The 15,033-nt window shown below is 35.7% G+C and overlaps 1 protein-coding gene and 1 pseudogene across 1 annotated transcript in view; both read left to right on the top strand.

Moving 5' to 3' along the window:
* KCNH8 (potassium voltage-gated channel subfamily H member 8) overlaps nt 1-15,033 on the top strand; it is a 304,007-nt gene that overhangs the window by 115,328 nt on the left and 173,646 nt on the right. The window contains exon 3 of the mRNA XM_006907271.1: nt 7,249-7,380. Coding sequence (XP_006907333.1) covers nt 7,249-7,380 — 132 coding nt within the window. The remainder of the gene's footprint in view (nt 1-7,248; nt 7,381-15,033) is intronic.
* Nucleotides 13,256-13,374, top strand: LOC112475969 (annotated as a pseudogene).

Here is a 15,033-nt window from a genome sequence, read left to right on the forward strand (position 1 = left end):
AATTTCAGAGTCCCAGACCCCCTTGACCATGCTGAGTTCATACAGGTATATGTTTATTAGCACAACAATTATTCCCATTGCCCTGCAGAATATGGATTTCTCCAACTAAAGCCTTGTGCAATTACAGAGGGTTAACTCGATTGTCAAATTCTCATTTAAAGTAAGCTCTTTTCACCAAACAACTGCAATTTTGAAGAAATCTTAAATTGCTTCTCTTAAAGTCAAGTATCAAGGGAGTAAGTTTATTTCAGTGCCTTGTTCTCAGAAAGAAGTGGCTTACAAGTACCAATCATGAAGCCAAGCCTGATGGATCAGACGTTTTTCTGCTCACTAACAATTGTTCCTCACATCTGGCATTCTTTCCCCCAGAGGATCACCGAGAAGAAAGAGCCATGGTTCAGAGTTGATTGAGGCTAAAATATCTTTTTTATTTCCAGTCTTAGAAAAGATAAGTCCACAGGATGTCGCCATGTGTACCACCTAGAGCCAGAGATCACCTTTTCTGAAGCTTCCTAGGAAAGCAAGAAGCAGAAACATACTGGGAAGAGAGGTCAGGCAAAGACTTTGTCAGTGAGGTCAGAATATGGTGCTTCATCCATTAACACTGGGTTTTAAAATAAATTAAGACCGAAAACATTCTGGAGGCAAAAATGACAAAACTGAAGCTGTCCTACTGTGGGCACATCGTGAGAAGGCAGGGTTCTTTGGAAAAGACAATAATGCTCAGGAAAATAGAAGGCAGCAGAAAAAAGAAAAACCAAATATGAGATGCATTGACTCTATAAAAGAAGTCATAGACATGAATCTACATGAGCAGAGCAGGGCTGTTGAGGACAGGACATCAAGGGCATCATTTATTTATGGAGTCGCCAGAAGTTGGAACTAACTCAACAGCCAGTAACACACACATACACATTAACAACTAAGAAGTGGCACCAGTAGTGGTTTTCTGATCTCATTGTCTCACTGGATACTCAAGCGCATTGAGAATAAGTGCTGTGTCTACCATACTGAAGGATGTATTCCAATCTGACACTAAAATGGCTATATTTTGTTTCAAATAGAGTTTCTACTCTGATTATGGGATTGAGAGTGAAATTTGTTGATTATCCAAAGGCTTTACTTTCTTCTTTTATAATAGGACATTTTAAAAAGTATATATATGATTATGTCCTATAACATGGATAGAAGGGAAAATTAAATGGAAATGAAACTCAGTTTCTAAAATATTATTCATAGAATAGGATTATTCCTAGAATATATACTAAGCAAAATTAAAAAATCAAACTCAGACTGTGTTTAAATTCTGGTCGTTGATACTTATTAGCTATGTGACCCTACAGAAAATGCAACGTATCTCAATTTCCATATTTATAAAATATGGTCTAATTTGGTAAAATATTGGTCAGGTTGATCGATGAGAAGTTTAGATACAATCCATATAAAGCATGTGGCACAGTGTCTAGCACATAATAGCAGGTTAATAAATGACAGCTATTACTTGCTGTATGCATTATTTTGTCAGGACTCCTTTATCTCTATTTCTCATTATACTGTACCCAAATGTCCTGACTCCTCCTCAGAACCTATCCCAGCTGAATTTGTGTTTAAACCATGTGTGGAAAATCCTTTCCATTGTAGGTAAGAGATATCTGTATTTATCATCAGAAGCAGTTTGGTTTTCTTAAAGCAAGTAATAGCTCTACTGGTCAATAATCCAGTAAATGATTTGTTGAGTAAGGATGTTGGAACTATTGGCTAAGCACATCTTAGGGCTATTCTTTGGATCTCAAATTCCCAAGCTCTTCTTGTACATAATTATTAGAGATTTCTAAGAAGTGGCTACACATACTCCTTGGAGAGGAATGAAGTATTTTATTTAAGGACAAAAGGAATTTGGAATAAAATGGAAAGAGAAAAAAACAAACAAACAAACTTGGCAACTTCAAATCAGTTAAGCATTGCTTGACTTAACCTTTCTTTCCTTTCCTTTCCTTTTCTTTCCTTCCATTCTTCCATCCTTCCTTCCTTCCTTCCTTCCTTCCTTCCCTCCTTCCTTCCTGATTCATTCATGAATTCATTTAACTTTTATGAAGGTGCTTTCTCCATGTCTTTTTTTTTTTAAGATATCCTAACTTAACATAAAACTTTTCTCAAATTTTAAAATAGAATATCTATTAGAACTTAAATCATGGAGAATATGTAAAAATTGATCTCCCCAGGAATATAACTTCATCACTTATTGCCCAGTCTTAAACTACTTACATATCTTACTTTAAATCTCTGGTGTTGTCAGAATCCTACTATATTCCCTCATGCTTAGTCTTAAAAAAGAAGAAGAAGAAGAAGAAAAAACCCTGGAAATAAGGAAGGATTCTGAGAAGAACCAACTATAATCCCACAATCTACCACTATTAGTATTTTGTGTGTATTCTGCCAGTCTTTTTTTTTTTTTCTACACAGAAACAAATTTAAAACACATTGTTTTATGAGCTCTTCATTTTTCATTAAACATTGAAATGACAGGTATCCTTGTCTACTGCCCAGCTCAGGGAAATCTCCAGCTGGTACAGTTCATCTCCCACCAACCCCACTCTGCCCTCCACTGCTATAAAAGGTATCAGGGTCCCTGTGCCCTTTACTCTGATTCACTAGTATCCTGGGGTTTTGGAGAAGGAGTGTCCATTCAAGGCAAATTCACTGGGACTAAGCAAAGACTTAAAACATGTATGGGCTGCACGATAAACATATGGTCCTTAGAAGAGGTGTTCTCTGCAGATCAGGTGAAGCCTTCACCTACTATTTCACCAAAGAATCAATGCTTTCATCCCTTTGTATAAGACAAACACCAAGAAGGGCTGGTGAGGCAGCTATAGGTGCTTGTCTCCCACACAGCTCTGAGTACTCCAGTGGACCTGACCCTCCTTTTCAATATGATACTTCCTTTACGTCACCTCTTTACATTACAGTACCCAATCCACTTTTGTTTTCCTTTCTAGTCTCTTGAAAATAGACCTCTCCTACTGATAGAGTTTAGGATGTTCTGCTAATGCTTTAAGCAAACAGTGAAAAGCCATTGGGTGTTTTTCTTCAGGATTCTGTATTTTCGCAGCCTTTAGAAGCAGCATGGGAGGAAGACAAGAGACAGGGAGAACACTTTTGAAGAGTGGGTAAGAGATGATTAAGGCCAGAACAAGGCAATGGAGAATGTGATGAAAATGAGGGGCATCTAAGAGTTTTGAGGCGACTCATTAGCTCTCCCATGGCTGCCCTACTCTTTCTACTACAGATGCAATTATCCCATCATATGGCTTCCACTAACAGTGACCTTGTTTACTTACTTGCAGCCATTTCCCATCCCAACCCAAATATATGTCCCCTAGACTAATTTCTAAGAAATGTCTAACTTGTCACTACATCATAAGTAAGTAGCACCGAGACAACGGTTGTAGAGAACAAGATTCATCAGATTTAATGTAAGGAGCTCCTGAAAAAAGGTCACATATATTTCTCATTAAAAATCCAATCAAAATCCTGCTTGATAGAAGAAACATGAGGACATATTGAGTGTTTATATCTCACTCTGTGCTACTTACTGTGTTACATTGAGAAATGCATCTTGTATCTCATCATGACAGCAGTCATTAAAGAGAAGGGAACAGCTCACAACCAAGTTTTCTTTATATCTGTACCTACTTGTATTAAGTTATTAAACCATAAACTTATACTGGAAATCTTATAATTAGTTTCCACTTATTGCCAAATATAATCTTTTGGAGAGTATGTGGAACCCATATAAATCTTTTTACGGTTGTAAATATTAGCAAGTCAAATTCTCCTGTACCCTTGTTTCTCAGTGAAGAAAAAGAAAGTACCAAAATGGAGATATGGGACATTCCACCAGATTTTAGCTCTATGTAATTATTTATGCAATTCTGAAAATAAATTTTACCATATAGGGAATAAACTCGGTTTTCTCCCCATGAATTATATTTATCCATGGAAATTAAAGGTGTTATTAACTTTAATCCTGGCAGAGCCTCATCTGTTTTAGCACTCACCAACCCACATTGTAATTACTGGCTGCTACATGTGAAAGGAGTTAAAATTGACACAAGATTTCTGCCCTCTAACCCTGCTTTTAAGAATCCTTCTTATCCGTGGATCTGAGGCTGAGGGATTTGGTGCCTCCTACCTTAACCCTGAGAGAGACTTACTGTAACAGGCCTGACTCACTGCTAACCGAAAGACATTGCATGACTATCATCGTGCTCGTGGGTAAAAGAGAAAGAGGCAGACCCTGGGGAATAGCCTTGAATTGTTACAGCCATATAAAGTTGAAGGTTTTGTCAGAGGGCCAGAGCAGAGGGCCTAGTAGAGAGATTTAGGAGAGCAGGGAAGGGAAGGGAAGAATAAGTGAGCAAACTTATGAAAAGTCTTGCTTTGAACTTGATTGGTAGACTTTAGCATCTATCCTGTTTCTGGAAGAAGAAGCAAGTGTCATATGCTTTGCTTTCCAACTTTAGAGATACACAAAGCCATATTTCTAAAGCAGTTGGTTTGGATAAATCTGAAGGAGCAGTTGAAAGAAGAAAGGTAGGTAGGGAGAGAGGAATGCTGAAAGGGACAGAGGAAGAGAGGAAGGAAGAAATAGGCTCTGTATGTCCCTTACACTGTTTCCCTAATAAATTTTTTTTTTTTGTCAGCCATGCAATGGGAAAGTAGCCCAGTTCATGCCAAATCATTATAAAACTTGAATTTACAGACAGCCCTATTAATGACGTTTTATTGAATTTACAAAATGTCAAAGCTCACATCTCATTGTATCTTAAAAGACAAATCTCGAACTGATCTTTCAGCCCTCCCCGAACATGATGTGAAATGACAGGTGTGCATCTAGGGCTGATTAGAGAATATTGTAGTGTTGGCAGCTATTTACTGGCTTTCACCTCATTTTGTGATTTTGCATCTCTCTAAAAGACATTGGTACACCTGTGCAAAGGCTCTGTGGAGACAATAATGATGCTTGTTTGAGTGCATAGATAAAATGGATTTTCAAGAAAATTAATAGCCTCTGTTCTGATTTGGATGATGCTCTTACAAGGTAATTGGGAGAGAGATGCTTTAAAATGTGAACCAAAATATCAGATTTATACCATTTTCCACGTCTGCACTATTACTGTCTCTGGGGTCTGATTGATAGCTCTGCTCGATGGTTCTTTTTGTTCCTACCACAGCTACAGAATTAGTAAAAAAGGCTTTCAACTCGAAGTAGTAGGCATAGAAAAAATTTGAAGTAAGAGCCATTCTGGGGTGATGGGGATAGCAGTGTTTGGCCAAGAATATGGCTTCTTTATGAGGTTTCTCCATTAGTTATAGGCAATATAATTGATTTATTGTCTTGCATTTTGGGGATATTATTATATCCACCCTGGACTGAATGATGTAAGAATATTATGATTCAGGGAACCAAGCTTCAGAGAGGTTAATTGACTTTCCTATGGTTAGATGGCTGGTTAATGTTGGAGCTGTGGTTGGATCCCAGGTGTCCTGGAGTCTGGTGATGAAGTGCTGAAATGGAATTGCTGTGGCACAGATATCAAGAAATATGAGTGAAAGGAAACCGTACATCTGAGTCAAAGGAGAAAAGAAGGATATGTGGGGGACAGGCACATATTTTATATAGATTTTATAGAGTAGACACACATCATATACACATTTATTACATTTGAATTCGACCATACTTTTCAAACAACATAACAGCAGTGGCTATCACGAAATATGATTTTTATGTCAGATGCCCCCTAAATACAAATCAACTGCTTCATCTGGTGCTCAACTGAAGAAAAAAATAATGCATTCCAGGGCTGGATGAATGCATCAGCTGTGTTGGAAATTGTGAGATCTAATACAGTATATACAAAACAAGTCAAAATATTAAGGATATTGCTGACTCTGTTGTTTGCATGTTATAACTGACTTTGAGATTAATTCACAAGTAAGATGGAAATTCACAGTATTGAAGTTTCTTTTCCCATCAAAAGAAAACTGAAAGAAAATTATGTGTAAATAGATTCAGTTTACTTTTTAAGCAACAACTTTTCCATATTTTTCAAATATTTGTGCCCAGGAATGTTTTTTAGTAGGAAATCTGGTGCAGGAATATTTATATATTTTTTAATGTATATTTTAAAAATATGTAAAAATATTTCAAAACATAAGCCTTAGGTTTGCACTGGAGTCTTTCGATGATATGTCTTACAGTTCTTTTGCTCAAAAAATAGAATTGAACTTTATCTCTTTTTAAAATATGTTCTGGAAATAAAACATACATAATAAAAAATGCGCACAGCAAAAGTGTAGAGTTTGATGAGTTTTCAAAAACTGAACACTTTTATGTAAACAACATGATGATCATGAAACAAAGTTGACCAGCATCCCAGAAGCCCCTGAGCTGTGTCTCCTTCTCCCCAAAATAACCACTTATCTGACTTCTAATACCATAGATTAGTTTTGCCTGTCTTTGTACTTAATGTAAATGTATCCGTACTGCATTCCACTCATTGTGTCTGGCTGCTTTTGCTCAACATTTTGTTAGTGATATTCATTCATTTTATTGTCAATTATTGTCCATTGTCCATTTACATTGCTGTATGATGTTGTATTGTGAGACTATATCTTAATACTGCTGAACAGTTTTTAAAGTATATATACTAATTTTTACCAGCCAGAAATATAGGAAAGTTTAAATGACTGCACATCCTTCCCCAAACTTGGTACTTTCCATCTTTTTTTATTTTTAGCCATTCTGGTGCACAATCATTGTTTTTTAAATTAACTAAATAAACTCTGGCAAAGTTGTACCAAGCAAGATCTTTATTTATGAACCAGTATGTGCCGGGGGTGGAAAGGGGAAATGCTTTATGAAGTAGAATGTTTCATCGTCAACAAATTCAAAGAAGAAATACAATTTGAATGACGTTAGCAGAAATGCCTGAGCACAAGCCAATGTTTTTGTTTAAAATACTGCCTTATTTTCAAAGAAAGCATTTCATTTGGGAATGAAAAGATATTCAAATGGGCTAGACATTTATGGAATCTGAAATGTGACATTTTAAAATTTTTTGGGGGGGAGTTGTGGGATAGCAGAAAACAATAAGGACTTTATTAATTGTACCACTAATTTTTGAGATTTTCATAGAAAAAATACAATGCAGTGATTGATCTGCGTTTTTATTACTGTTACAGGGTCTCCATTTTGGTGCCTATTGGATATTGTTCCTATAAAGAATGAGAAAGGAGATGTGGTACTTTTTCTGGCATCTTTCAAAGATATAACAGATACAAAAGTGAAGATTACTCCAGAAGACAAAAAAGAAGGTTTGTACTGTGTTCAGAAAACATTGACAGATGGGGTAACATTTTGAAATTGTTTACCCAAAAACTCTGAGAGAAAAAAACAACTTTTTTAATAACAGCAACTGATAAATATTCATAACTGTGAGCAGTTAGTATTTGGTACCTATTCCAAAATCACAGAGACTCACATAAATTTTCATTCTCATCTTTGTAATAAAGACTTGATGGACAGGAATGAGAAGTTCACATTCCTATGCAAATAGAATGAGGATGAGAAAACAACTTATCAAAATATAAAGATTCACACCATCTCGTTTTATTAGGGAAAAAAATGAATCGATAACGATAAGTGATATTAAAATGATGTAATTAAACATACATCTCTCAGTTTCATCTACAGTGCAGTCAGTAAGAACTTAGAAGTACAAAATTTTATGTTATGCACCAAATTAAGAACTCAAGTTTAGTGGTTGTTAGAGTGGAATGTTGCAGAGAAACGTGTATCTGTATCTTACAATATATAACAGTATAATAATTTGTTTTAAGACAATAAGTATTTCAATTATCTTTAAAGGATTCTAAGACTTTATGTTGCTTACTTTATATTTTCTATTTATAGCTTATTAAGAAAATCTGCATTTTACATAAGTTGACAAAAGTTAGCACTGAAAAAAATGCTGCTATTATTCTATTTAAACAGAAGTAGGATGAAGATACCCAGTGACCAGAGAAAAAGCAGTTGTCACTGTAGGGATTTCCAATGCTGTAAGTTCTTTGTTAGAAACAGCTATTTGGCAGTTCAACAACTATGTCTTTTTTTTTTTTTCTTTAAGTTTATTAGGGTAACATTGGTAATACAATTATATAATCTTCAGGTATACATTATCATTTGACATCTGTATATTCTATTGTGTGCTTAACACCCAAAGTCCATTTTCCTTCAGCCACCATATATTTGATCCCCTTTACCCATTTCTCCCTCCCCCTACCCCCCTATACTTACCCCCCTTTACCCTGTCTACCTCCCTCCTCCTCCCTTACCCCACTAGTAACCACTACTCCATAGTCCTCTGGTAACCACTAGTCTAAGACATGGACTATGTCTTTTTAAGAATGGACTCTTTTATTCCAACTCTTTTTAAAAATGTGTATGAATGTTTTAAATATATTATCTCTTGAAATGGAGATTGCTCAGAGTTCGGGACCCCACCCCCCACTTCTATTGAAATGTTTGCAAATACACAACTGTTTTTCTGTGTATTTGCATGACTAAACACCATGGCCTATTTTACATAGACAAGGGAAGAGCAGTTTTACAATTAAAGTTACTTGGAATAAGTGTAATACCTGTCCAATAAGAGAAAAAAAAGTATGAAAATCAGTGTGTGAAGTTTTTGTTTTTACTTTTTTTTGGTATTATAGGAATATAGTAGTTCGTTATGAACTATATTCACTCACAACACTTCTGACACTAAATGTGTGGGGGTTTTTCATTAACAACCAGTTCTACATCTCTCTGGACACCAACTGCGTGTCTTATAATTTAATGAAGTTCTGACACTAACTGTCAGACTCCACAGATTTAAGGGCTTATTCCCCCACAAGATTGCCTTAACTTCAGATGCCATCACAAGTGTTGGGTGCCAACTTGGCCACAAAGTTGGGGGTTCTCCTCCTTTTTCAGATTTTATAATTTGCTAGAATGGCTCACAGAACTCAGGGAAACACTTTACTTATATCATCGCAAAGGCTACAACTCAGGAACAGCCAAGGGGAAGAGATGTATAAGGGAAGGTATGGGAAGCTGCCATAATCTCTTTGTGTGTGCCCCATTCTCAGGATGTTTCCCAACTCAGAAGCTTTCCAAACTCTGTTGTTTAGGCATTTTTTATGGAGGTTTCATTATATGGCACAATCGATTAGATCCTTGGCAATTGGTGATTAACTCAATCTTCAGTCCCCTCTCCCTCCTGAGAAGTTTAGGGGGTAGGGCTGAAAGTTCCAACTCTTTAATCTTTGCCTTTCTGATGACTAGCTTTCATGCTGAAGCTATCTAGGAACCCCCAGGCACCAATCTTTTATTAGCGCATAAAAGACACTCATTGCTCCAGAGATTTCAAGGGTTATAGAATTGTATGCCAAGGGACCAAGACCAAACATATATTTCTTATTGTGTCACAGTAAGAATTATTTGAATAAAATTATTATTCTTATATTAAATATATATATGTGAGTGTATTATGTACGTTCACATATATGTGGAATTAGAAATATAAAAGTACAAAATATATACGGTTACTTTTTTTTTTTTGCTTGTAAGGGAGCAATAATCAACCTGACTTGCTTTGAACATGAAGATCTTATCTAATGGTTTTGTAAAGTTTATTTTGTCATCTTGGTCTTATGTTCTTCATGTTTGTAGATAGGAGAGAAATCCCTATCATGGAAGACTGCAGTGGATTAAAGGAATAAAGTATACTTATTCATTTGAGGTTCGAAAGAGTCCAATTAAAAACACTCTTCTCCACTCAAGTTCTGCACCAACTCAGAAAAAAGTAAGAGTAAGGCAGATGAAAGACAAATGTATAACCTTTATTGCTGATAAAAACTGATAATGAGAATGTCACATATATTGACACCAACTGAGCGAGCCCTACCTTTAGGCAAAGTTACCTCTCAGTCACAAACACAGGTATAATGGAGTAAAGGCAGAGGTATAACTTAAAGCTTAGAGGACCAGAGCAAAACAGGTGCTTCCCAAAGGCAGCTGCTCCTTAAAGAGGGAAGGGTGACCCCATACATGCCAATACCTCCTTCCGAACTCAGTCAGATTAAATTCCTCTGCTTCCCCTGGGAAAAACTGAATAAAGGAGCAGAGAGAGGCCAGGTGTGTTACACTAGCAGAACTGCTTGCACATGATATTTCGCACTTGCCATTTGGAAGTAGAGGGCATGAATTTGAACAGTCTGTGGAAACAATAACAATTATACTAACCCCAAGTTCTATCTTAAAAAGTAGTTTTACATTTATATTTAAATAAATATATTAAACTATGCCCAGTAATTGTCCCATTTTGTTTAAGGAACATGTACAACATAAAGACTATCTCTTGCAAGGTTTAAAGAAAAAATACCAATAAAACACTTTTAACATTAATTACATGATGCAAAATATGATTTAGGAATTCAAAATATTTGATAACAAGTTCCTAAATCTTTTTGTAACTTTATAACTTTTTCCTCGAAAGATTATTATTTTATATGAAATTAAGTATTATTTCTAATATATAATGAACACTCAGGAACATATTTTTTCTGTTGCTACCTTATTATATATGTCCCACAAAAGTATATAATATTTTTATGGAGGTAAAATAACTATTGCAAGCCAACATGGTTATAAAATGATTATAAAAAATAGTGAGGTGTATATTTCTTTTTTTTTTTTTTTACCTGCACTTAATAGAGGAAAATATTTTAAAATTCACCAGTTGATGGCATGTCTTGCAGGAAAGGCAAACCTTAGTGTATGATATTTTTAGAACTTCAAGGGTTTAAAAGCATCAAAATGTCACTGTGTAACTGGAGCAGTACTGTATCACAGAACTAGAAAATTCTGAGTGAGCACATAGCCTGACTTGACTTCATAGTGCATCTTACGCCAATGTTATCACTGAAGTTCACCTAAGTTATAGAAATAAGGCTCATGTTAATTAAATTAATTTCCTGCCAAGGTTCATATCATGGATTTATTTAAGAGATACTTCTATTTTAAAAACATTATTAATATCTATATTATTTCGGGTTTTATTTGAAACGAGGAAAAACCTGTTTTATAGAAAAGGCTAACAAGGTATGGGATACAATGCAGATCTTCCATCAATGAATAGCATTGATGGAAGGTTAACACGAATACAAAGTACTATTTGTACACTCAATGGTTTTCAGCTGGGATGTGTGCGTGTGTATGCGTGTGCATGTGTGTGTGTGTGTGTGTGTGTGTGTGTGTGTGAGAGAGAAAAAGAGAGATCAAGACTTTATCAGAAATCTGTTTGTTTGTTTTTTTTTACCACCTTTTAAAATAACCTCCTTTTTTGGACACATATTTTATTTCCATTCTAAAAATAGTGTGTAAACCACTAACTTCTAAATCCATGTCTAGCATTACTGAGTGGATTTAATATGAGACCATGTTTGTTTCTTTTTCTATCAGTAAGAAATATTTTAATATAATTTAAAAGTGGATTAATAATGGATTAAGTAATTCAACAAGTATTTATTGAGCATCTACTCTGTCTTCATTATTGAATTATCATTTGGAGATGTCAAAATGGAAGCAGTATGCTTTGGATTATCTAAACTTCAGCTCAAATCCTGGTTCCACCACATTTTGACTATTAGGCCTTAGACGAGCTGCTTACCCTCTCAAAGACTGTTTTCTCATCTGTAAAATGGGGTAATCATACATATCTACATCAGTTTTAGGCTGTCAAATGAGAAAAAGAATACAATTTAGTGATGAGTTTGACGGCCTTTTAAGGGAAAACAATCATAGATTGGGGAGTACAATGCCTCACAAGCAGTTGAACACTGTTCCCAAGGGATTTATGGCAAAACAATTTTTATAGGGAGTTAGAAGAAACAACACAAAAAGAGAGCATCATTGGCTATGAGGTTGAGGATTTCCTTATGAGGCTAGCAAGTCCTATTTTTCAGGGTAAAATAAGTCAGTTAAAGCTCAATTGGAAGATTGTGATTGGTGTATATTAAGATTCCTTGAGAGGTGATTCCTGTAAGTGCAGGTTGACTTAGGTTAAATTTATGACTTGTGCCGGGCCACTGGGGTGGTTTCCATTTTGTGGGTCCTGATATACAAATTAGTTTTATCAAAGTTTATAAGATAATATATGCAAATCACATAGCACAGAGCATACAACTACATATAATAAAAGATAGTTGTGATCATTGTTATATTCTATACATTTATTAAAATAACTAGTTATTATCGAGTCTTTGCTTCATACTAATAGATTACTTCATTTACCTCTCATTATAACTCTATGAGATAGGTATTATTCCTATTCCCATTTACTGATGAATTTAAGTAACTTGATAAAGTTGACATAGTAAAAAATGGTAGAGCTAGAATTTATACTCATACACTCAAACTCACATTTACATTCTTTTTATTGAGATTTTTCTTGCTCATGATTTTATGAATGACATAGGTCCAGTATTTGCAACACAGTAAATTCAGTGATAGTGGAGTGGCAAAAATGGCATATTCTTCCTAGACAAGGGAAAAAGATAGGATGGGGCCACCAAAAATTGGAGCAGAGTCAAGAGAACTTCACAGGGAAAATAGTAGTGACACAAATCTTGAAAAATAGGTGCAGTTTGATAAACTGAAAGGAAGGGATGTTAAATTCAGGAGGTGGAATAACGAATAGTTGACCTTTGTTCAGAAGTGGATTATAAAGGTTAGGGAGTTGAACTTCAACTCTAGATAGGCAGGCAGGGCTTAAATCTTTAAGATTTTATTACATCTTTCTGATGTAATAAAGAGATGAAGAAAAAAGAGAACTTGATGAAGTCCAAGTTTCTATTTTGAGGGCTGCTATGAACTGCAATGTGTCCCCTTCAAATTTATATGTTGGAGCCCTAACCCACAGTACCAAAAATGTGACTGTATTTGGAGACAGGGCCTTTAAAGAGATAACTAAGGTAAAATGAGGCTGTTAGGGTGGGTGCTAATCCAGTCTGGCTGGTGTCCTTAAAAAAGGAAATTTAGGCTCTGAGAGAGCTACCAGGGGCTCTCATACACAGAGGAAAGGCCACGTGAAGAGGCAACAAGAGGGCAGCACTTCCTTTTTTTAACTCTAAATAATTATGCTCTGTCTATGGCCGCGCCACCCTGAACAAGCCCGACCCCATCTGATCTCAGAAGCTAAGCAGGGTTGGGCCTGGTTAGTTCTTGGATGGGAGACCACCTAGGAAGACCAGGTACTGTAGGTGTAAAAATAAAAAATAAGGGATTGTAAACTGACAAGGTCCTTGCAATCTGTGAGGTCAACCAAGGGTTGCCTCACCTAAAAAAAGTAAAAAATAAATAAAATAAAATAAAATAAAAAACCAAGGAACATTGCATCCTTATTAAAAAGAAATAATAATAATAATTGTACTCTTAGCGTGTGTATTCAAGTTTTACGTTCCAAGTACTTCAGAATCAGCTTATAACGCCTCAGACAATCAATCCACTTTCTAACTACCATTCCACCTTCTAATCTTATTGAAATCTCTGGACAACGTAAGCTGGTTTGTTCATATTCAGTTAATGAAACTCACACTTTTTTTTTCTACCCCCAGGTCCTCAAACTTTCCCTCACTTGGAACTTCTTTGACACTCCTATTCACCATGAAAATCCCACTACTTTTCTTTATTGTCAGTTTATCTGAATCACGTTAGTTCATAGTTAGCATCCTTACTTTCGACCACTCTTTGCCTTCTCGCAGGCGTCACTCCTCTAACTTATTTGGTCCTTCCCTAACTCCTAATAACCTTGAAGTTGGCATACTACATATGTCTTTCAGTTTCTTACAGTGCCTTGCACATAATAGACACTGAGGACAAACCTGCTGATTAATTAATTTTATTAAAGGGCCTTTACCTATGTGAGAATGTTTAGCTTCTCTTAAAATTTCCTTTCCTCTCTGTGCTCAGTTGCATGTCTCAATTTTCCAATCTTTTTTCATAGCAGTTCATTCATCCTGCTATTTTTTTCTATTTAAACCAGCTGGGTATAATAATGTGTGCCTTGTTTTTCCAGGCACAGGGCCCAGTGCAGTTATTTTGTTTATTTCTTGTAGAGTGTCCCAGATTTGGTTTGAAATGATGGTTGACACTCTGTTATTCATTATGTGGCAACATCATCAGTTATCCCAGAACTGAGGAATTTCAATTACAATTTATAAAAGGTGGGCACTTCAAATTTGTCTTGAGAATTTCGAGATTGATGCATGAAGCTTTTCACATTATCTTCAGTGGTAAATCAAATTGGGATTCGAATGCGATGGCGTTCTTTTTGCAATCTAACTTTGGGCAGGCAGCAGCCAGTTACTGTTATTAAGTACACTGACAAAAGTTCATATTGCATCTGCTTTTTTCCTATTACTAAATGTCTTCAGAAGAAATAATAATAGCTGTGCTAAATAATTAGATATGAATTGCATTTGCCTACAAGAACCTGAAAACCTAACTAGCATAAGCTTGAATTTTGAAGAGCAGCCCATCGTTGGAACAGTGACAGCAATACTCAATGGACACTCAGATGCTTTTTGCCTTTCCTTTCTGTTGTCCTTAACATCCTATTTTCCATCCTCATACTTGTCACCTCGTGGTTGTAAGATGCCTGCTGCACCTTTGGAACTAATTTCTTCACAGAAAGAAGAGTGAAGGAAAAAGGGCCAGGGCTTCTCCCCAATTGTTTTCCACTCCATTAAGTTGCAAACTTCATCAGGAAGTAGGCTTTGCCTCTTTTGTCAGGACCATAAACCCAACACATATAGAGTGAGTGTTTAACACTTAGAAAATACTCAATAAATATTTGATTGATGAATGGATGAATAAATGAATGCATGCATGATATCTGATTTAGAAAATTTGACTATTCAGAG

This window comes from Pteropus alecto, unplaced genomic scaffold (genome assembly GCF_000325575.1).
Source record: "Pteropus alecto unplaced genomic scaffold, ASM32557v1 scaffold92, whole genome shotgun sequence".
Classification (NCBI taxonomy): domain Eukaryota; kingdom Metazoa; phylum Chordata; class Mammalia; order Chiroptera; family Pteropodidae; genus Pteropus; species Pteropus alecto.